Raw genomic sequence first — 23,340 nt, 5'->3', positions numbered from 1 at the left:
GATTCGTCGCGTCATCACTGAACAACCGGATAGGCATAAGACGTCCTGTGAAAACCCTCCCACCAAGTTTGCGCCTGAATGAAATGAGCTAGGTAATTTCAGTCACACTGTTTGAAAATGGAGGATTTTCTGTAGTAGGAAGCTGCACACTGATTGGCTCATGAGTTTTCAATCATAAGTCATTAGACAAGCAGATGCGCCCCATTCCCATGTCCACTTTTTTGCAACAGTGGAAACTGGACTTTAGAAAGTAGTGGGCGACATCCCGGTGTCGCTCACTGGTTTTTAAACCGGTGCCATCCACGTTCCTGGCGGTTCCCGTGACCTTTAAAGAGTTTGACCCACCAATCCTGAGCTAAAGATTCAAACACAACAACACAATGACCAGTCAGCTTAAAGACACTGACTGTCTGTCCTCCTCGTCTGCTCGCCGTTTACAGTCATTGTGAGGTCGTGGACGTGACCTCGCAGACCAGCGGGAGAGCTGCGATCTGGAGGAGAGGAGGAAACTTATCCATACAAATTTCTGATGAAAGAAGCGACTGTTTCTGCCTCTGTGCTGTTGACTGCCAGCAGGGGGCAGTCAACAGCACAGCAGTCAAACTTCAAAAGAAGCTGAAGTTGACTGCTGTCGCCCCCTAGTGGCATGGTGTGGGCGGGGTTAGCGCCTCCCTTACACCTTCACCTCAGAGGTTGGAGTGATAAAATCCCATTCAGGGATCCATTCAAATAATGAAAGGTTAATGCTTCAGCATGTGGTGCCAGAACTCTGACACACCTGAGTTTACTAGAAGAAGATCACATGACCACAGGAAGCAGCTGGACACCGGCTGCTCGGACCCTCCCCCTCACAACACAGACGCCCTCACACCTGTGTTCAGTCATTTCAGAGAACACCACTGAAAATCAGTCTGAAGACAATCAGCTGCACAAAGGAAGCTCTTCATCATCATCACCCTGACACATGTCACATTAATGCCATTTAACAGCTGACCAATCAGTATACAGAGGTCCTCCACCCACTGATGGAGCCGCGCGGACAGACAGACAGGTGGAGGTGCAGCAGGACCGGAAACTGAACAAAGCAGTCCGGATTTTGCACCTCTGCAGCAAAACACACACACACACAGTATCACCTCTGAACATCCACCCGCTCTGGATCCCGTCAGCAGAACCGGAACCTTGCTACGGCTGGGTCTCAGTCCGGTTCCGGTGGGTTCCGTTTCCTGCAGAACAGCGCAGAGACGTCTGTGTGCGGGAGGAACCTGCTGCGGTGTGTGTGTGTCAGGGTGGGCGGGGCAGAGCGAGCTGTGAAACGTTCCTCGTGCGTGTTGCTGTCAGGTGATCGGAGCCTAAAGGGTTACACTTTGGCGCTGTTTTTAACCCTTCACGCACCTGAAACGTCACAGAGACAAAAACACGTGATTCTGCCTTTTTTTTCTAATCGCCTGAAAAAGCAGCTGAATGCAGGCTGTGGCGCCCCCTGCTGGGACAGGAGGGGGGGGGACATGCTTTTCCCCAGAGGAACCCAAGACAGTCACAGACAGGGAACACTGGGAGGGCTGAAGCTCACCTGCAGCAGGTGTTACTGGCTGAACGTTCTTCTGAAGGCTGGTGCTCTTTAGCTCATTCAGAATCATTTCCAGTTTATTAATATTAAATCCTGAATTCAGACACTGTGACCTGAACAGAGAACATTTTACAAATATCCATGTGGATGGAAGAGAGATAAGAATTTTTACCGACAGGCTTCTCTTCATCATTATATGTGATCACACACACAGAATTAAACCATTACTAAATATGTAGTTTTGTACTCAGGAAAAGGCGGTTGTCTGTGCTCAACCTAAAAAGACGAGCAGGTCCACCACAGGGGGGTGCTGTTTCAGAGCTGCTGTCATGATGTGAAAACTGAACTTTGAGTCCTCAGAGTGGTGACTACATGTTTGCATTACCTTTCACTGTGTGTGTGAGAGAGAGAGTTGAGTGAGAGAGAGAGACTTTAAACTGTATTCTCCTATTTTTACCTGCAGCTGGAAATGAGCTGGATAAAAAAAATTTTTTTAAAAAGTGACTGAAAGAATCTTTCTCTCTGGTTGATGCACCTCTACCAAGCAGAGTGATGGGCAGACGCAGGTGCTCAGTGCGTCACCTGACAGGTGGTTATGATCAGCTGAGAGAAACGGTGATCACAGGTGTCTTTAAAGTAATTTCTCCCTTAAAGACATTGTGTACACGATGAACCCACCTGACACTTCCTGCAGCATCACTTCTGTTCCCATGGAAACACCCGATGACCCATTTGTTCGTTCCATCAGCGTGATGTGACATGGATGAACCAGCGCTCTCAGGTGTTCGGACACAAAAACAGAAACACTTCGTTCAGTTTGGTTGGCTTTATTAGAAAAATGCTGTTTATGTACAAAGTGCAGCTCCAACGATCAATCGGAACTGGATTCAGTCCCTGTGCCTCACACAGAAACTGGTCTCATGAAGCCGGTTCTCAGCTGGATATTAAAGACCATTTTCAGGAACCTGATTGGTCAATAGGTTTGGGATGTGAATAAGCTCCACACCAACAGGTGATTTAGTGTCACCACTTCAGGTGAACGTGGGCGGGATCCTCCTCCACAGACCGCCACACAAACAGTTCTTAATCCAGCGCTGCTCCCATTGCTTCATGGCGTTTGTCTTGTTGGGAGAACGGAGCATTGTCACGCAGCCGCACCTGAAAGAGGCGGAGCTTAGTGATGTCATTATGAAAGTGGAACATGTGACATCGCTTCCCACGGACTCACCTGGTGCAGGCTTTGCTCTCCTCGGTAGGACAGACGCCCATGTGAACACAACGCAGGTTATCCATCCTCTGGGAGCCAGGAGTCCTGCGAGCACACACAGAAACACACAAGTTACCGTCAGCACAGTCACTGGTACCTTCTCGACTCAACCTGGTGTTGTTTGTTTTCCATTAGAATCCAGTACCAAATAATGTGTGTGGGGTTGTTCTAGGAACTCGGCTGAAAGTCCTGTGACATCATTCGCATGTGACACAAACAGAGGAAGACGTGGAGGCAATGGTGTATCTGCTGCTAGGTCTGTGGCGTTGTTCTTTGTGCAGCTGTGTTCCTCATTGCCGGGTTTCAAAAACGGCGGTATTGATTTTCATGAAGGAGACGCTCTCATGACTCATCGAGTGACGCCACTGACTAGCCAATTGGTGGCATGCAGGCTGCTGACACCTGAGATCGCTTGGAATCCTGGCCAGTGGGTACTAAATTAGTACCTAGTACCAGGTACTACCACCTAATGGAAAATCGTAAAAACCGAGCCGACCCGAGTAGGTTCTAAGTGAAACGGCAGTTATGGAAAGCTGCAGGCTGAGGTGTGCATTACCTGTTGAACACCTCCAGAGGTGTGGGCGGGGCGTTGCTGGGCAGGGACGAGGCCTTGCCAAACTGCAGCCTGAGTGGGTGCTTGCCCTGGAGCTTCACCATCACACCGTCATTGACGGGCAGCCAGTCCATGCTGGGCACCAGCAGCTGGCTCGGCAGCAGGCAGCACTCGTCGATCAGACTGTCGTCGGGGTCCTGGGGGGCGCCATCATCCCGTGCTGAGTGACAGAAAATGGGAAACTGTTTAGTAGTGGTGACAGCCTCTCTTTGACCTGAGTTCAAGCTTCTCTCGTGCTGAGCTCAGCAGGACAATTGTTTTCAGGGCTCAGGTGAAGTTGATGGTGACAAAGAGCACACGCCACACGTCTGTGGTTCTGGTCATGCCTCAAACTGGGATGATAAGTTCAAAAAATCTTGTTGATTCCAGATTTGAAATCACAGAAATTGATCCTGGAGGAGATTTAAACTGTTTAATAAATTTAAACTGTTGTCAGTCTGCCCCAGGGCAGCTGTGGCTACAACTGTAGCTGCCTCCACCAGTGTGTGAATGTGACAGTGAATGAATAGTGGAATTGTACAGCGCTTTGAGGGCCCGAAAAGTGCTATATAAATGCAATCCATTTTTATTATTATCATTATTATTAATAATACTGGATCAATGCAGTCATAAATCTATAAACTTATAAAATAGGCTAAGCTACTTTCAGCTTTATGGAGCAGGTTGGAAGTGTTGACCCCCTTTTTTCTTTTAATTTCCCACAAGGGAGGCATTTTTATTTCTCTCCTCCTCTCACTTGTATGGTCCAGATGTTCATCCAAGTCTCAGGAGCAGCAGGGAGGATTTCATATTTCAGGAATCAGTGGAGCGATCTGAGGAATCCTTCCAGAGTGACAACTGACCTGTAGCAGCAGCTAGCTGTGAGTCTGAGCTCAGGATTATTTACAGTTTCCATCTTACTGTCAGTTTTACCTACAGAACACCTGTTGCCAAATGCATTGATCCGATTGGTCAGATCTGTTTATTTCCACGTGAAAAGAACCCAACAAAAACAAACAGTAAATTAATTAAGAACAATTTACATGTGGCGGTGAGTGACGGCCCGTGCCATTCTAGTCTGATCTGCTCTGAGGCTGATGGAGGCTTTCATCCAGTTCTCTCTACACTACACATGGATGATTAGATGTTTTCCTCTCCTAGCTGGATGCTTCCTTCTCCTCAAAACTGCTGATGGAACTGCATGGTGTTTGCAGTTGAGGACTTCCTGTTTCACTCACGGCTCCTTCAACAACACCTGGGATCACCTGCACACCTTTGACCTGATTCACTTTAAACAACCATGATTAAGGGAAGACTAACCCGAAACCTCAGATTAAAGCTCATAACCTTTGACTGAACGTGAGAGGACCTGAGGTCAGATAAAGTGGCCCAGTCCTGACCAGAGGTGTGTTGCTTACAGCAGAGCCACAGCTTGGTGAGCAGCCTGAACAGCAGCAGCATGCTGTCCTGGTTGTCCGACGTGGCAGTGAAGGTGGGCAGACAGCCGGGCTTCAGCAGACCCCAGATCCGGATCATCACCAGCATCTCCCTCAGCATCCCCAGAGACGCCCCGTCCCGCATGAAGCCAAACCCGGGCCGGACCATAGAGCCCTATGAGAGCAGCATACATAAACCCGGGATCAGAGGTCATCAGCCAAACATGATGAGTTCTACTGAGTTCTGCTTCCTGGAGACGAACTGATTGATCTACATCTGCTTACAGCTTCTGTTTCATTGGAATGGTTCCGAGTCACTCCTCCTAACATGGAATAAGGTGTGTGCATCGCCACCCGACTTCACTTACCTGGTTGGGCAGGTTGGCGAGCAAGTACAGGACGAAGTCTCCCACCCACTGGATGAGCTGCTGCAGAGACTGCAGAGGAGGACCATCCAGTACAAACTCCTCCGTCTTCAGGTTGATCATCACCTTATCGATATCTGAGGAGACATGGAGCCATCAGCCACCACCCACACATGATGGGTCACCGCCGCCACCTGCGGTCTCACCTGTGTCTGTGTTTTTGGCGCAGATCTCTGTCAGTCGGTCTCCAGGACTCTTGTCCGGCGTGTTGAGGACATGAGGCCTCAGCAGAGACTTGAGGGTGGAGCTGATAGCGATAAGCAGTAGCTTGGCATGGAAGTCACACGCTCGAGCCGCTGTCGCCGTGGAGAGTTTACAGAGAGAAGCCTTCACTGCCACAATGCGTGTCGCCAGAACCTGAAGCAGAGAATGGCAAAGGGGAAGTGCTCGAGCCAGAAACATCAGAAACACCCCTTCCTGCGTTCTGCTGACTTTCATCATCTCACCTGTCCTGCATTTTCAAATTAATGGTAAATAATTACTGGGACATTTAATAATGCTGAAAGCATTCTTACAGCACCCTGTCTAGGTGCAGAGGAAGAAAACCTACGGTTGGATTTCTAAAGAGTGAGCGCAAATTGCCTCCTCTTCATGTTCCTCCATCTACAAACGTTTTACTGCTCATCCAGACCAAATGTAAGACTTTTTTTTTTTTTTAAACACATGTGCTGCCTGGTCCTAACCACAGGGACTACTTCCTGTAGTCTGATAAAAACCTGCTACTGTGATTCTGCCTTTGTGAAGCTGATGAGTGCTAACCGCTTCAGCCCTGTTCAGTCACTGAATCTTCCTGATTCATGAAGCAGAACATGAAGAACAAGACAGAAAACTAAACAGCAGTGACGTTTGTAGGGTTACTGAGGTTGGGCTTGTTGGTATATAATGATGTGCTACATAGTGGCTACTGGCTAGCTACACAGCTACAGTTAGCGTAATATAAACAAATTAGCAGAGTGAAGCTGGAGGATGAATGCTAACTTTTTTTTCTCCACTTGATAAAAGTTAACCCGCGGCTTCCCAATGGTTAGGGACAAATGCAATCGAATGGCAGAAAAAAGATGCTGTAAACGGACCAAACTTCAGTCAGGAGAACAACTAAGATAATCCATCCACAATACGAGGTTAGTCATTTACATACTGCTGCAGGGGCTGGACTGTAGTTACATAGTAAGGTTTTAAAAACTGAGCTTTAAAATGAACAGTGGTAATAAAAACCGAGAGAGGCCGACAGCGATCACTGACTGTTTTTAGGGTCTTGTTGAGATTAAATAGAAACAAAACATGTTAAAAACACAACAGCCTTAATAAACAGAGCAGTTTGGACCCAGAAGCAGGGTTAATATGTCATCACTTAAAGACCCGGCCTTGTGGTTTTCTCCCAGCATGCTTTGCTGACCTGCTGCAGCGCCTGATTCTGCCTCATGTACTCTTCATGCAGCTTCTCCACCAGGTTGTGCACCATGCTGGGCTGCACATGCAGCAGCACATCCCACCAGTCGTAACCCGTCACCATGCAGTACTCCAGCAGGAACAGTAGGTGACGCAGCGTCGTGTTCATCTCCAGCACCTGGCCCATAGAGGGCGACACACGCAGCATGTGGAGCTGACGAGAGAACAAACAAACAAACAGATTAGAATTCGATTTCTGAATGATTCAAAGCGGCAACTGTCCAGATGTCCATCGACTCGTCCTCGGCTCACTCTCTGGAGACCTTATTTGGTTGTTTTGCTTTCAAATTTCTTATTTCACATTTCTCATCAACCCGATTGAGTTACTTCACACAGAAGTCATGTAGGTTACGGAGATGTCAGGATTCCAGAGGAAACAGTTTCTCTGCTAAATTAATCAACTGATAAGAAACCGATCGATCTGATCTCTGATTGTTAACGTGTGGCGTTTTATTGATCTGGGCTGAACCAGAACCCAGCTGTGTGTCCTCACCTTGCCATGGTTGTCAACTCCAGCCAGAGCCAATGAGGTCCAGGAGAACTGCAGGGCCTTGAAGTGAACGGTGGGGCCGGCGGTTCTCTGGCGCTTGATGGCCGACTCATCTCCAGGGCGCTGTGCCGAGGAGGCGCCGTAGAACACGCCCATGGTGTGGAGGGAGAGGCGGTGCAGGATCTGGATGCTGCCATCATGAAACGCCAGAGCCAGACCTGAAACCACAATTAGATGAGATGGTTACAACAAAGTCCTGCCACCATCTTTAAAGGAAGCCAGATCAACCTTTAACTTCAGGGGTCAGCAGGGTGTCAGACCTGACGGTCCAGAACAAGCATCGCGGTTTAAGATTTGGTAATGGCCCAAAATAAAGTTCACCAGGTAAACGAAACACAGTGACATTACAATGAGGTCGCTGTCTGAGGCTCCTCCTACCAGTGCTGTGCGCAAACACTATGCCGTAACAGACATGCCATGCCCACAATGACTGTGATTGGCCCGTTTAGTACTCTGATTTCCTCCTACACATTTCTTCTTCTACCGCCATTTTTTCAAATCAACATGAGAACGATCACCCTGACCACAGAAACTCTGAGCTTGATGAAGGTGCTTGGCAGCACGCGTGTACACCTCCCTGAAGAACAACCAGCCATTTCCAGCTCTGAGGCTCACCGAGTCCGGGGCAGAACTTCAGTTCAGTGTTGGAGATGGAGATGGGAAGCTTGGGCAGAGCGACAGCCGACACACGCTCCAGGTCGCTGGTGGTCGTCAGGATCCGCCATTTTAGGATGGTCGGCTGCTTCTCTCCCACTGTCAGAAGAGGTCAAATAAAGAAAGTCAGGGCATTAAATACAAAAGGTCAGTGGTCATGAACACACACACACACACAGTCTGATTCTTAAAGCCTCTTGTCACTATGCCAACGATTAGCTGGCTGTTACATCACTTCCTGCCTGGTGCTGGGTTTTCTTACCCACAGGCGAACAGTGCTGGAAGATATTATTAACAGGAAGTCCCTCCTTCCTCAGAGACCAGCACTCCACGATGCTGCCGTTCTGATTGGACGCACACAGCAGAACCTGTAAAGCACACACTTGCTCTGAGTTCTGAAGGTCCCGGTGGTCTCGGGTTTAACGGTCACACTTGTCTTATTGATCTGACTGGTCACACTGGTCTTACTTGCTCAGAGTTCTCCCGGGTCAGGAACTTGAGGTGGGTGACAGCGGGGTACTTCTCCCTCCTCAGCGGGTCGGTGGTGCAGCGCAGGAAAAGTGAGGGCAGCAGCTCAGTATCAATGCGACATTTCTCACTCACCACACTGACCACCACCTGAAAAAAACAAAGGTAAAATGTCAGGTTAGCATAAGAGGTGAGAGCCCCTTGGTAACGCCAGCATCTTTCGTCCTTACCTTGTAGAACTGCACAGGCGAGGAGCTGCTACCATCTGTGGCAGCCACCACAATGTTCCCTCCTCCAGTGAAGGCAATATCCGCCAACGCCACGCGCCCTCTCAGCCGGCACAGGCTCTCGCTCGCTGTCAGCAGAGCGCCGCCTGGCTTCAGCAGCGACACAGTCACCAAACCACTCACCGTCACCGCCAGCCAGCCCTCCATCGGCTTACCGCCAAACAGCGTTAAGGACGGTGAAAATTTCACCCGTGAGAACTTCTCCCCGAAGTTTGTGGAGCCAGACTGAAGCAAAAGTAGAAGAGGAGGCAGGGCTTACTCAACTGGTCTCAGTGAGTGTTAAGACACAGAGCTATCACTGCAACGAGCCAGCAGGTGTGTGCACATGTGTGGGCAGCTATTACCATCTCCACGTGCAGTGCCAGCTTGACACCATTGTGCAGCCAGCTGAGAGCGATGATGGGGTCTCCGTCTAGCGAGCTTGATAGGACGCTCTCCCAGCTATTTACCAGGTGATCTGACATCGACCAGCATTTGATCTGCCCGTCGCCGTCTGCAGACAGCAGCCGTGAGCCTGCAGCACGCGCAAACACACAGACACACACGTCACTTCCTGTCTCTCTCAGCAGAACGTGACACTGCAGCATGTACTTACATAAAGCAGGAGAACAGCAGCTTCTCCTGCTGGCACAGTCTGAACAGCTTATAGCCATCAGATTCCAGACCAATAACAGTCAATAAATCAGCTGAGCTCATCTCCAAAACATTTAACTGAAGTCTCACCTGATTGGTCCCACTCCAGACAGGAAATGACCTCAGTGTGTCCAGAGTTGATGGAGAAAACATCCCAGGGGTGCTCAGTGTCGATGATATGGATCATGTGACTCACATCTGAAAACAGAACATCAAGTTCAGCGTGTGTTTGTGTGTTCACCTGTGTGTGTGTGTGTGTGTGTGTGTGTGTGTGTGTGTGTGTGTGTACTCTTGTCGTCGTCCTCGCTCTTCAGGTCTGTGGTGAAGGCCACGAGGTTCCTGCAGGACCAGGAGCAGACCAGCGGGATGGAAGGGCAGTGCGTGCTCTTCGGACGCTTCTCCCACTCACACACATAGGCCAGTTCCATGATTCCACCACAGAAGAAGAATCTAGATCCCAGGTGGATGTGTCACCTAAAAAACAGACTAGTCAGCTGCTCTAATCACTTAAACACCGATTACTGACCTGTTTGTGTGGATAGAGCAGAGATGAACATGAGTGATCAGACCTCTGCCTTACCACTACATGTGTCAGACAGATGCATGAGCCACAGGCTCTCCAGTGCCACCTTTACCCGAAGTAGTGGAAAGTAAAACTTTCAAAGGGGACAGCACTACAGATAAGTGAAAAAGCAAAGCACAAGTAGAAGGACGAAAGAAAAGGAACATACATGCAAAGAAGAAAGCTCTTAAAACATGTGGTTGTCCACACTGGACTTTCATCAAATCAACAAAGATGCACAGAAAAGAAGGTCAGACACCAACTAGGGAGAATAAGAAGGACAAAGGGGAACAACACTGTAATCCCGTATGTAGCAGGTTTATCATAGAAGCATCCCAGTGTACTTCAGACCCAGCCACACACTCAGACACAAACTGGTTCATCCCAAACACAAACACAAACTAAACAACAGTGTATGCTGTGCAGTGCCGTGCTGCAAGGAAAGCTCAAACCTGTACACAGAAGAGGGACTCAGCTGTACATCTGCATCTAAAAGTCAAAGGTCACTCTTTTGAGGATGCCAATGTTCACATTTCGGACAGAGAGGAGTGATGGTTAGTGGAAGAAGCATCTATGTCCACTGTGAACGAACATCTTTGAACAGAGGGCGGGGTTTACAAAACCGACTATTTCCACCCAGATTCACACCTTGGCTCAGGTGTCCTCAACAGGTCACACGATGGGCTGGGGCAACATCTCACAGTGGTTGCACCATTAAACCCCACTAAGCTCTACCTTCTTTCATACCTTGGTTCTGGTGTTGACTCACGTGATCACTAGTGGGTAAATGACCCAGGATCACCTCTAATGGGGATTAAACACCTGGGACCCTCCACCTTAATTTGTAGAACTGAAGAAGCCTGTTGCACGAAACGTCTTTACAAACTTCAAGCAGTTCAGCTGCTTCTTTTTCAAATTGAACATCAAACTGTTCACCCAGGCCGTGCCAAATAACACCATAGTCACAGTACTCAAAGTACTCAGTCACAACAGTGAATGAGCAGCCGCACTAGCCTCTAGCGTTAGCTCACCTGAAGGTTTTCCGCTTCTGTCACGCAGATGAGAATGAAAATTAGCCGTTTTTCTTTTCCTGTTTTTAAGGCTGTTTAATATTAACTTAAAGTAATTAAAACACCAAAACATTGAAACACCAGACTTGAGTTAAACTCAGCGCTTTTTGCTTGCTGCTGTTAAAAACAAACCGCTCTCTGTTAAAAGGATGTGGGGACCCCGTAGCTGCCTCTACAGCTGCCTGACTATAAAAACTGACGGCACCCCAAAGCTCTACTCAAACAGCGTCTACGTTTAAGCCGCGTGTCATATAAACGTGTTTGTCTGTGAGATGACTGATATAACCTCTGTGATCAGTTTGATATCGGCCCTGTGCGACGAACCGGCTGTTTATCTGACGGGCGCCGCGGACACCATCCTCTATCCCCGATAACATTCTTCCCTGAGCGAAGTCTTCTAGGCGGAAAAAAATTAAAAGATACCTGCACCCGATTTTAGTTTATTGTGATTTCCTTTACTAGTATTTACTCGTTGTTGTTTTTAATAATGGAAACTAACACTGAAAAAAATATCCGACCTCGATGCATTGTCATCTTGTTCATCTGTCCAGAAACATATTTTAAATCTGGTGTCAGGTGACTTTTTCTTTAGCTGTGAGTTCACACTGACAGGGTGCACAGCTACATTATGGTCTGATCTAATGATCTGCTGTATGAGTGAGTTCGATCTTCTATTTTTTGATCACCTTTTGTGTTGTATCATGAGCAGGATGCTGTCCATATGGTTGGTTTTTGTGTGGACTGAAGTAAAGAAAGACTTTATTGAGAAACATCACATCCTCTTTTCCTGTCTCCTCCTCCCTGATCCTGATTTTTCTTCCCGGTTAAAGAGATTTCTTCCTCTCTGCTGTCACCAGGTACCCTCTGATTTTGTTGGTTACACTCACCTCATCGTTTGTATAACGATGAGGTGAGTGTAACCAAATAATGTGTTTGTTTATTGTGTTTATGTTTTGTGCTGTGTTGGTGTGTTTAAGTAAGTAAATGTATTTGTGTAGCACATGTCGGGATACAACAGGTGTTACAAAGGTGCTTTACATCAAATCAAAACACGAAACAAAGAAATGCAGGTAAATTACAAATAAACTAGAATGAAACGTCAGTTTAACCTCCTACGACCTGGTTACCACATATGTGGACATCACATTTTTGGTTGTCTAGACCTAAATACAAAATTTTGCTCTACAAGGGCCTGATATCCACTTACGGGGACATTATACTGCCACTGTTCTATCAAAATTTAAAACAAATGTCCTCATATGTGGATCTCATTTTTCTCATAAACAAAAATCAGGTAAAAAAATAAATAAATCTGGTAATTCTTTGTTTTTACATTCATCAGGTCCCAATCAGCCCAAATAGCAAAGAGAAATTAAAAATGCATGCAATGAAAGAGTTCGGGTCTTAGGGGGTTAAAGCAATGAGAATCACTGTTTAATTTTGTGTGGAAGGTTTTCTGGTAATGCTGCTAAAAACACATTGTAAACCTTTGTTTCAGAGATGGGTTTGGGGTGCTCTGTTTGGCTACACTTCCCGTTTCTGGATCTCTTGGAGAAAGTTAGAACCCTCTGTTCAGGTGTTTTTCAGAAAGCAGGTAAAACTGAGCTTCCTGTCGCTGGGATTCTGCTATAATGCTGCAGCTGTTGGCAGATGTTTGTGTCTTGCAGTGAACCATCTGAATGTCTGAGGACTAAAAATCATTTTTTATTTTTGATGCATCATGAAAACAATCAGAAACTTCCCGTGCTGCTGTGTCAGATTAAAAGTCTCCAGATAAACACTGGAACTATCTTTTTTTCTCTAGATGAATCAGACACGTTGTCTCTGTTTTAGGCTCTAACCAACGGACTGCTGATTAGACAAGGGGAACTGCTGTCATCTTCAAGGACCAATCAGCAACAGCCATTTCTGTTGGAGCGTCTTTAGAAACCACTGCATCCCAGCTTGAGGAGAGAAACTCAGTCCCGTATTTCAGGATCTCCTGCCCTGCTGCTTGAGGTCGAGTCCTGTTTTGGAGTCAGGCACACTCACTGGTTCTCCTGGTTGGCAAATTGTCTGGCCTCCCAGAGCAGAGCTCCCTGGTTCTTATGTCGATTGACTCGAGTCGACTCCACAACCTGAAAACAGGCCAAGACGACAAGGAGTTAAGGAGACAAGGAGTAAAGGGGTTAAGGTTACAGGAGAAGCCCATACCTCGTTGTTGATCTCATCAACTGGCTGGATCCCTGCGTACTGTAAAGAAACAAACAAATAAAAATAGATTCTGTTATTATTGTGCAGTTTTAAAACCTCAGTTCCAACAGTCAGGACGCTGGTTGAACTGCAAATAAAAACAGAATCCAATGATCTGCAAATCCCATAAACTCATATTTTATCCACAATAGAGCACAAAAACACAGTAAATACTCAAAATGAGACATTTTACTGTTTCATAACAAATCTGAGCTAATGTGGAATTTGGCATCAGCGACTTGACCTAAAAGTTGCGACGGAGCAGCAAAAGTGTGTCAAAGTCCAGCAGTGCAAAAGAAAAGATCAAAGGGAGCTGGCAGCAGGTCGGCCACGTGATCAGGTGGAAAAAGATCCTCTCAGAGAGGTGGAGCTTCTCAGAAGTTCACCAACCTGTTTCAGAATCACAGTCCTTGCTGTGAACATTTTATCAATTACACAACATGACATCATCAGCATATTCAGTGGATCTGAGCGCAGGGATGAGGCTGTAAATCAGTATTGGATTTCTGTGATCTTCAGCTGTTCTCCTCAGCTCACAGACTGATGTTACGGAAGAGGAAACATGGACCTGTCTAGATGTGTTGCTGCCATCAGATTCAACACAAGCTCATATTTTTATTCAAACATTTACCATGGTTAAACATTTTATGTGTTTTCTGTGTTCTGTAGTAAATAATATATTAGTTTAATAGATTTACAGATTGTTGCATTCTGGCTTGTTTTACAGTTCACACAGACCCAGCTTTGTTGGACCTTGGTTTTTATTTTATTCACTTCCATTTTATTTGTGCAGCATCATTTCATTGACAACTTCTAACCGATCATCTTCATCATCTCCTGAAGCAGGAAGAGGCTGAAAAACAGAAAGAGCAAAACTACTTACTGCACTCTCCTCCAGCTTCAGTTTGGCTCGATACTCCTCAAAGTTCTGCAGCAGAGTCTCCGTCAGACCTCGCACTGCTAGGGAGGGGGAGGAGGGAGAGGGAGAGGAGGAGGTCCAGGGCCGAGCCGTGATGAAGGAGACGGAGGGCAGACGGAGGGAGGGGCGAGGAGAAGACACGCTGGCTGGTTTCTCTGAAACACCGTGGAGGAAATCATGAATGACGTCATATGTGACACGCTGTGATGTCATCAGTGTTTGAACAGCAGCTGTTTCCTCCAATCATGTTTTTTTTTTTAAATTATTTAAATGGAAACAGAACTTTAAACACGAAACACATTTAAGGTGGAGCTTTCCAGTTTTCAGTTATATTCAGTGGAATCATTTTAATGTGAAGCTGTGGTTGTTCCTCTAACGGCCAGCAGAGGGAGCAGTAAGTAAGTCCTCAAAGACTTCCATGTGTCTGTAGCTACTAGCTGTCTGGTAGTGTGATATCCACTAACATGTGATCACATTTATGTGAATTCATTTATATTTAAGCTATTTTACTTTCAATGTAAGCGATATTTTCATTTGAAAATTTGCTTGCAGGACACATATATAGCTTTCTACAGGTGTTGCCACATGGTACCTGTAACACTAGCTTCACCGTGTTTGTGCAGTTGGAGATTTTGGAGCATTTTTAATGACATCATCTGACCAATTGTATGGCTGCTGAGAGGTTACTGTACCAACACACAGTCCAACAGGTCTAAGCTCCAGTTTGGGTGTGCAGTGAGATTTGAGGATTATAATTGGATGTTACTGAGCACTGGTTAGCAGATATCTGTGTCTGTATGATACACCTGTACAGTCTGAGGATGCACACTGATGATGATCATGCAGCGAAACCGTTAAAACCAGGGGTTCATAAACCAATGAGTAACATCACAGAGGTTGGGTCCATCTTTTATCTACAGTCTGCTCATCATGTCTGCTGTGAGGCAGGGTTTCTTAAGATTGCGCTGCTGCAATGTTTCCCAGCGTGGATTCTCTGGATAACAGAATGTGCTGATTGGTCGCCTGCTCTGATGAGCGAGTGTGTGTGTGTGTGTGTGTGGCTTTGGAGCAGCTGTTACTGATTGACTGAAGTGGATTTCGGTGCTTCTCTGGACTTTGATCATTTCTTTCGTTGAGTTACTCATTCTCTGATTTTTATGTAACAAGTTTACCTTCCTTCCTGCAGATCATTTTCACACTCCTTCAGTGGATTCCATTTAAACCTTCAGCAGCACTCTGTCTCTCTGCTCTGATCTCTGGGTCTTTTATTTTGAAGATTTCCCCCTCAGCATCACCTGTTGTTAGTCACTTAAGTCAGAACATCACAAACTGGGTGTTTATAAACAAAAAAAACCCTGTTAGTCAAAGTTGCTTGTGAAAATCTGATGATAGCAGCAGTATGGCGTTATTTTTGTGCCACTATTCTGAGCGCACGTAAAAACAAGTTGTTGCATTGCATTTTGAGGAGAGATTTATTTTGAGCAAAGAAAAACTAAATTTGAGTGAACAAAGAGAGACCAAAGAGAGACCAAAACAGGCAATCAGAAGTTTTTGCATCCAAGTGTGTGATTGGTTGGTTTTGTGGCACAAATATAACAGTCTATAGAAAGAGTTGAACGCACAGGGAGCAGAGATGTTCAGAGTGCAAGTGACACACTGCGAACAGGTCCGCAGAGATCTGAGCAAGAACAAATGCAAAAACTGAGCAAGAGGAGCTGTTACTGTGTGTTTCTATGGATAACAGCAAACACTGAAATACATTTTTTGCATGCAGCAATGAATTTTGTTCGCTCAAAATGTAGCTTTTCTTTGCTCAAGATAAATTTCTCCTCAAAATACAACACTTGTAAAGAAAATGTTTACATGCGCTCAAATTTTTTTTTACGTGCACTCAGAATAGTGGCACAAAAATAACGCCATACAGCACCAGGTGGACAGAGGAACTGCAGACTGAAACAAACCCTGAAAACTACAAACTAATGACAGTGATGAGCTGGAGGAAACTGTATAACATCCTGCTTGTCCTGAGTATGGATACATGTGAGCCTCACAGCTTTTCTTTGTGTTTTGTTTTTTTACCACTTCATTTGTTGTCTTTGCTCTGTTTGAATAAAACTTTAAATAGTTCTTTTGAAGAACATCTGAGAACAGCTAAGCGCAAATATGGTTATAGGTTACTGTTTGGCTTTGTGGACATTTCCACATATTTGACTTTTAAACCTGCTGATTAATTTAAGCTAACAGTGATGAGATGTGTTTAACCTTCAGTCAGTCACTGTGACTGCTGCTCCACACATCGTCCCGAAACACAATAATTTAATGCAACAGAGCAGGGTTACTGTGAAACAGCATATTTCAACCCAAACCATCTTTTCCTAAACCTAACTGAGCACATTTTAGAGCCTTGAGCTGAACATGAACCACAGCATTGGCCAATGTGGGCCTCCTGGGAGGTTTTACTGCTGGACCTGATGAGTCACTCAGACACCATTGGACCAACAACAGTGTTACATGGGTTTAATAAGGCCGGTGACAGTTAGAGTCTGGCCATACATGGCCACCATCTCATGTCAGAGTCTTAATGATGTCATAGTGTGATGAGTTTTTCCTTCAGACCAAGTGCTGGTGTGGACTCTGAGGAGGAACCGGGTTTGAGTCCAGGCCTGTTGGGGGATGCCTCTGTTCAGACTCATAAACACCTCTGAAACACTGAGTCAGCAAATTCTCCCATGAGCCACTCTGATGTGATTGGGTAGGTTCAGTCCTCTTTCTAATATTTGGTGAACATTGGGCCTCAGAGAGGTGTGTTAGTGTCACCTCTGGACAATAAACTCACAAACCAAAGCGCTGGCTCTGTTTAAGGCAGCAGCCAATCTCCCTGAGAGGAAACACTCTTTCAATCGTGGTTTGGTGTGTGTTTTGACAGTGAATGACAGGCAGAAGATATGTGGTTGGTTACAAACAGGTGAAAATAGTTTTCCTTCAAAGATTACTGAGTAACAGCTAAGCCCTGTTCCTGCCGGAGTGGTGAACTTTGACCTGAAAACAGCCTCAAAAATCATATTTGGTCCTAAGCTGAAATTTATGTGGAGTCTTTCCTGAGATATCAAAGGACTAAAATCTAATGAGGTCTGGAAACATCAAAAAACGTTTAGACGTGATTGGACTGTCAGAACAAACTGACATTGAGAATTATGGGGCACTTTGAGTTTGCTGTGATCGGGTCAACAGTACGTACCTGTTTTTATCGGCGGGTAGAACTGACTGATGGCCTTCTGGGTCGCTTGTTCCACCAGAGGAGCTGGAGAGAACAGCTGCTGTTTGGCTTCCTCCCTGGACTCCCTCAGCTCCTGCTCCCTTCTCAGAGCCTCCTCAATTTCCTTCTCAATGAAGTCTGGGGCTCCTTTTCCTCTACACTGCAGGCCAGTGGACTTCAGGCTCTCCCTCCAGGACTGAAGGGCTGTTTCATTTTGAGGTGTCAATGCTAGGGAGGCAGTAGAGGAAAAGGAAAACACTTGATCCTGGTCAAGACGTCTTCTGTCCTGGACCCCAGAGTCTATCTCGATCAAGGAAGAGGGAATCGGGCTCATTTGTTTTTGTTCTTCAGGGTGTCGATGAGGACAGCAAGGAGATGGAAAGACTTCACTTGTTTCAGACTCAGGCTGGCTGCTCTCCTCTGTCCACCTGTCCTTGTTTCGTGGCTCCGACTGACTTCTAGTCTCTTCGATATTCTGAGAAGGATCAAGCTTATTCTGGTTCTCGTTTTTGACCTCTCCCTGGACAATGAAGCTCACTCGAGTCTTCTCTTTCATTTTGATCGGTGCTGGTCGTGGTTGTAAGCGTTTGGTTTTGATCTCAACCATCTGTCCCCAACTGTCACTAAGCTTCAGGCCTCGAGAGCGGCGCAGGTTCTCCTCACGTTCCTGGATTAACCGAATCTCCCGTTCAATTGGGGTCTCACAAGCACTAGTGGACTTGATGGGTCTGTTCAGCTGCTGTACGTTATCGTTGAACACCCCATCATCGCTGACGTAGCCACCACCCACCTCTCCTGATAGCTCCTCCAGTCCAGAGTCCAGGTCATCAAACACGCTGCTTTGCCTGCTCAAACATTCCTCAGTCTGGAACACCGTCACCTTCTTCTGTCGATATGCTTCATCTTCTTCAGGTGCTTTAAACTGTGCTGCGTTGTTACTTGTCTCCACCTTCTTTGGTGTGGTTACATCAAGATCTGGCCACAAATATGACTTCAGGTGTGTTCTTGGGGACTTCAGAGGACTGGACGGAGCCTTCAGCCGGTCCTGCTCCAACTTCAGAAACTGTTGTCGGATTGTGTTGAAGTTGATCTGCTCCTTGTCGATGGTTCCGGGCTCAGCAGGACGAGGAGGTTCTGGTCTGGAACTGACTGGCTTGTAGCTTAAACTGAAACCTTCTATCAGTTTGTTTGTAGACTGGCTCAGGTCCTCCTGGGAGCTCAGCTGGTCCTGAAACCCAGCACTCTTCTTTGGAGCTTGGGTACGAATGATCTCTTTGCGAAGCTCCTTCTCCTCTTCCTCACCAACCACTCTGATTCCATTGTTTGCATCAACCTTGTACTGCAGGTCTCCGTTGCCCTCTGAGAATAGACTCTCGGGTTTCTTGCTGCTTGTGTAGGTCTGTAGTTTGAAGCCCTTCTCTTGCTTCAGGGTGGCCAGCATAGCCTGGCGCTGGGGTGAGACCATCCAAGCTTCATTATGCTCAGCCTTGGGGCTTTCTGGATCTTCCACAAAGGAGTAAAACCCACAATGAGAGCCTGAGCTGCTGCCAGGACTGCTGGGACTGCTGGGTTGCCACTCGTCACTGGAGTTTCCCCCATCAGGCGACACAGCAATCTGCCGGGCCTGAACCACAACATCCTGAGACTCGTCGCCCTGCTGGGAGGAGACAACTACACAAGGCTGACTGTGTGAAACTGAGATGCTCCTAAAGGCGGTGTCCAGGTCATTTGGACCTGGGGCTGGTACAGCAATGGTGCGTAGGTCTGATGGTTGGAGCGTGGGGGACAGAGGCTTTAAAACCCAATTCTTTGGAGTGCTGTCCATGGCTGCAGGTGGTGTGGCAGAACCAGCGGGTGACAGAGGTTCTGACAGATGGTGATGAACAGAACTCGACTGAGAAGATGGAAAAGTCAAAACATCCTGATGGTTGCCCGCAGAAAGTCTCTGAAACAACAGGGAGGAAAGAATGGTTACTGTGGCAACCACAGAGGAGAGCAATAGGGATAGGACAGTTTCTCTAGTAACAGGAATCAATTTGGAGGGCTGATTGGTTGCATTGGAAACATCCAGTTCAACTCAGTTTTATCTATATAGTGCCAAAGCACAACAGTGGTTTCCTCAGTGCACTTTACGTTGTAAAGTACAGACCCTGCACTGAACATAAGGGTTGAAAAGACTCAGATCCATCCAAACATGGAGCCGGAAGCTGAGACAGGAGGTCACAGCAGACCGGTTATCATCGGGCAGGTGGGTGGAGCTGCTGTGACCACTTAAAGAAGTTTATCAAATCCATAAACTTCAGAGAAAACCCTGAGCTTTGGGGCCACAGGGACTCATTGACCTCATCATTAGGAATGTGTTTTATATGAACGTTGTCACTAAACACGAGACACAGACAGGAAATGAGGAGAAGCAGAACCGATCCACTAATCACTTCCTGTACTTTTCTCTGTACATTCACTAAGTGTGCCGGATTTATCCAGCTGGGGGGCTGGTTCAGGGCCCCGGGGCACGTGTTTGACTGCAGCATGTCTGACCTGAACTGGAATCAGCAGCTGAGTTTTTATGGAGGAAATTTAACTGAATCCAAGGAATGATAGATCAATGATAACGTTTACAGCGACTCTCGTAAAAGACTGACTGAAGTCATATGACCGTTTATGGGAAGGCAGCTCGTCTGTGGTCATGAACTCTAATAATTAATCCACCATAAAACGGATAAAGTTCAGAGCTGCTCGGATAAAGGTGGAGGTCAGAGGGTTATAAACCTGCAGCAGTTCAAAGTTCAAAAGCTGACAAAGTTGTAAAAAGGCCTGTTAGCACGGAGAACTGCGGCTCAGAGCCGTCACCAATCAGCTGAGCATGCCAGGGTTACAGATTCACACACACCTGAGTGCAGGACATCAGGTGAGGTGTGCTCCTCACCTGTCTGTGTCTTTGAGCTGAGTCAGGACTCAGACCGGCAGTGATGGCCATCTATAATCTTTAGTCCGTGCAGGCTGGAAATGCTATGAGGTGCTCAGAGACAACATTTCTTCTTATTCTTTGTCATTCCAGCATTTCCTGCTGTCAGGGACTCTTTATGCTACCGTCTCCTCACACCTGAGCGCTCCTGAAAGAGCTTCAGAAATCACTTTAGCACTCAGTAGCTGCTCTGATACCCCTGTGGGCAGTTATGTGGGCATCTGCGAACTTTTATTCCGTCACGCCACAGGAACAGACCGGCCTTTCAGAGGGCCTCTTCTGGTCCCCAGGCCTGTTATTTTATTCCCTGGTATAAAGTCTTCTTTCACCTGTTTGTGCAGAAATTCACCAGCCAAACACGAGCCGCAGATGACACTCGACTGATTCCTGGAGTGTTCCAGACAGAGGCGGCCTCAGAGCACCCTCCTGTCTGAGCATGCCTGATAAGCAGCTCCTCCTGCAGACAAGCCGCTGCTGTCACCTGATAACATGTCCAACTGTTTGGAGACCACCCAGAGACCCAGAAACTGATCCTCGGGGGGCAGGGCTGTAAAACTTTGTGTTTCGGGTGCTTTCAAGAAGTAACCAAGTCCTGGTCATGTGACAATCAATAACTAATAATAAGGCAGCAAGGTGTGAAGGAGTATATTCTCCTTCGCACCTTGGATTCAGAAAAATGGCGCTTCCAGTCTCATCACTAGTCAATGATTATAAATATCATTAATTAAAGATGTTATTGATTACAGTTGTTACTGATTAAAGGTCTGATTGATCATGTAAAGGTAGATCTGAGCTGATTTCTTACCTCTGATCAGTTTTCTGCCTGCTGCACAGCCTGAAGAACAACTGACTGATGTGCCAAAGGTCACTGAATGCCTACTCACAGGCCCCGCCCCTAAAGCAACGCCCCGCCCCCAGAGACCAGTCTTTAATGATATTCCTAACAGGCAGTGGCAGCCTGTGAGTGTTTTATGGTAAGACGCAGAAGGACAGGAGAGTGGCCTCAGCTCGTGATCCACGCTGGATCATCAAACTGAAGAGCACTCCCTGCTGCCCCCCTCAGCTGAACTGCAGCTTCTGTAACACAACAGCAAGTAATGCAAGCACACCACTCTGACCTCTGACCCTGGGGACAGAAAGTGCGTGTCTCACCTTCGTCTCCTGGTCCAGACTGTGACACAGAACCACCCAGGGAGGCGTGTACCTGAACATCCTGCCGGTCTGAACTGGATCTGACCAGTTCTGGTTTTGGATGATGATGTTAGTCAGACTCACCTGGTCAGCAGGAACCAATCACCACAAGCCCTGAAGCAACAGTAATATAAATAGGAAGTTACTAAGGAACTGTACCTTTTCAAAATAAAGCAATCAGAAAATTATGGATTTGTTTATGTTCTTAATTGCAAAAATATAAAAATATAAGAAACAGATTTGTCAAACTGATCATCCATTTTGTTTTGTGGTGATAAATCTGTAGATGTTGCTGTACTAACTGCTTAGATACCAGGTTATTTTATATAGTTTTAAATTATAATTGGCCTATATGATTTTTGTTCTTGTCCATAAGCGTATGACTACATGTCCAGTCTAATCGGTCTAATTATGGCTGATTTTATTCTTTTCTTTGTTCAGACTGTTCTGAATAATCATTCATATATTTGCTGTAATGTGTGGGGGTCTTTGCCTTTTGATGACATCACCCTGTAGGTGTTACACAGCTTCCCTCAGGTGTTGATTGATTTAAACCTTGGGATGGTTTGTAATCCTGATGCTTACTGGAGTTTTATTTTTTTGAAATGTAAAAAATGTTTCTCAAATTTTACTAATACCAATATTTTTATCTTATAAAGGCACCTTATGTAAGTGAGAGCAGTGTTTCATGACTCATGAGATTAATCATCATCAATTTCACTGTAATTTTTCTTTTCCACAATAATTAGTTAACACAATAAAACACACCTTTCAGCGTTTCATGCATTTTTAAACTGTGTTTGTTGAGACCTGGAATGTCTTTAAGGCACTTTGGATCACCACCTGTAGTTTAAATGTGCTATAGGCTGTAAATAAAATAAATGTGAAGGTTCAGCTGTTTATCATAGTGCATGTTTGAAGTATATCTTCTCATTTCCAAAAATGAGAAATGTGAATGGGAGGCAGAGGACAGGACTAAAGATGCACCTGTGTGGCACACCTGTGCTCAGGATTAGGGTTAATAAGGTGTGGCCTCCCATCCTGGCATTCTGGGCCTATCTATGATCCATGTGCTCAGTAAAGAGTTCAAGCGGTCACTTCATTAACCAGTTTGTTGGGCGATATGGTGCTGAACACAGAGCTCAAATCAACAAGCAGCATCCGTACAGGTGTGCTGATGAAGGTGTGTAAAGGACTGCGTCTTGTCTCTCACAGATGTTTTGTAGACCAGCTGGACAACAGTTGTTTGGACAGGTGACAGCTGGTGAGCTGGCACAATGATGGCTGACTTGAGGTTTTCAAACCAGACATAACAGCAAAAGCAACAGCAGCAGCTTGAAGACAGCTGGACGCAATCGGTCATGTGATCAGCTGGGCAGTCAATAAGAAGCTGCAGTATTTATCAGATGTTAAAATCCGTTTTCATTACTAAGACACACAGAGATTAACTCAGAACTGAAAAACATGTTTCTGTTCTTTCTTCTTGACAGGAAATTGTAAACATACGAGTGATATCATGAGTAAATATCATTTGTTTGTTTTCTGTTTGTGTAAACAGCTTTAAACAGTCATATTGTCTGACTGCCAGAGGAGGGCGGGCTAATACTATTTACATTTCACAACATCATCAAAGCTGCTAATAAATTAAACCCGTCATCAGTCACAAGATTAGAGATTGGACACACAGGTAGATGATGTCATCATGATGTCACACAAGTAAGAATAAAGAGAGGAAAACAGAATGTGGACTCACCCTGCAGTCGCCGACAGACAACTGATCCACGCCAACGCTGTGTGTGTGTGTGTGTGTGTGT

The 23,340-nt window shown here is 46.1% G+C and overlaps 3 protein-coding genes across 11 annotated transcripts in view; all 3 read right to left on the bottom strand.

The window, feature by feature from the left end:
* The window catches only part of plppr3b (phospholipid phosphatase related 3b), a 14,072-nt gene extending 12,677 nt beyond the window's left edge, over window positions 1–1,395 (bottom strand). The window contains exon 1 of the mRNA XM_005922961.3: window positions 1,137–1,395. The gene's annotated coding sequence lies outside the window, so the exon portion shown is untranslated. The remainder of the gene's footprint in view (window positions 1–1,136) is intronic.
* Window positions 1,396–2,381: 986 nt separating this feature from the next.
* med16 (mediator complex subunit 16) lies at window positions 2,382–12,192 on the bottom strand. Of its 4 annotated transcripts, XM_005922963.2 has the most exons (17): window positions 10,925–12,192; window positions 10,346–10,382; window positions 9,621–9,805; window positions 9,422–9,529; window positions 9,043–9,212; window positions 8,642–8,923; window positions 8,412–8,561; window positions 8,206–8,311; window positions 7,905–8,042; window positions 7,233–7,447; window positions 6,687–6,893; window positions 5,437–5,647; window positions 5,234–5,367; window positions 4,848–5,040; window positions 3,394–3,610; window positions 2,799–2,882; window positions 2,382–2,728 (listed from the first exon to the last, which is right to left on the bottom strand). In XM_005922963.2, the coding sequence occupies exons 3-17, from the start codon at window positions 9,757–9,759 to the stop codon at window positions 2,602–2,604; spliced, it is 2,481 nt and encodes an 826-aa protein (XP_005923025.1). In that variant the 5' UTR covers window positions 9,760–9,805; window positions 10,346–10,382; window positions 10,925–12,192; the 3' UTR covers window positions 2,382–2,601. The 4 variants fall into 4 exon arrangements, with proteins under 4 accessions (XP_005923025.1, XP_042077060.1, XP_042077061.1 ...); XM_042221126.1 differs by having other exon boundaries at window positions 10,346–12,192; XM_042221127.1 differs by having other exon boundaries at window positions 9,621–10,382.
* Window positions 12,193–12,645: 453 nt separating this feature from the next.
* misp (mitotic spindle positioning) lies at window positions 12,646–23,311 on the bottom strand. Of its 6 annotated transcripts, none has more exons than XM_005922954.3 (6): window positions 23,280–23,308; window positions 21,488–21,640; window positions 17,353–19,315; window positions 14,079–14,269; window positions 13,157–13,195; window positions 12,646–13,080 (listed from the first exon to the last, which is right to left on the bottom strand). In XM_005922954.3, the coding sequence occupies exons 2-6, from the start codon at window positions 21,545–21,547 to the stop codon at window positions 12,991–12,993; spliced, it is 2,343 nt and encodes a 780-aa protein (XP_005923016.1). In that variant the 5' UTR covers window positions 21,548–21,640; window positions 23,280–23,308; the 3' UTR covers window positions 12,646–12,990. The 6 variants fall into 6 exon arrangements, with proteins under 6 accessions (XP_005923016.1, XP_042077058.1, XP_005923017.1 ...); XM_042221124.1 differs by lacking the exon at window positions 23,280–23,308 and adding an exon at window positions 21,141–21,412 and having other exon boundaries at window positions 21,488–21,502; XM_005922955.2 differs by lacking the exons at window positions 21,488–21,640; window positions 23,280–23,308 and adding an exon at window positions 21,141–21,421.
* Window positions 23,312–23,340: the final 29 nt, after the last annotated feature.

This window comes from Haplochromis burtoni, unplaced genomic scaffold, assembly GCF_018398535.1.
Source record: "Haplochromis burtoni strain Fernald_Lab_line unplaced genomic scaffold, NCSU_Asbu1 Contig_61, whole genome shotgun sequence".
Taxonomy (NCBI): domain Eukaryota; kingdom Metazoa; phylum Chordata; class Actinopteri; order Cichliformes; family Cichlidae; genus Haplochromis; species Haplochromis burtoni.
The sequence above is the reverse complement of the archived record's forward strand: the minus strand, read 5'-3'. Positions and strand labels throughout refer to the sequence as shown.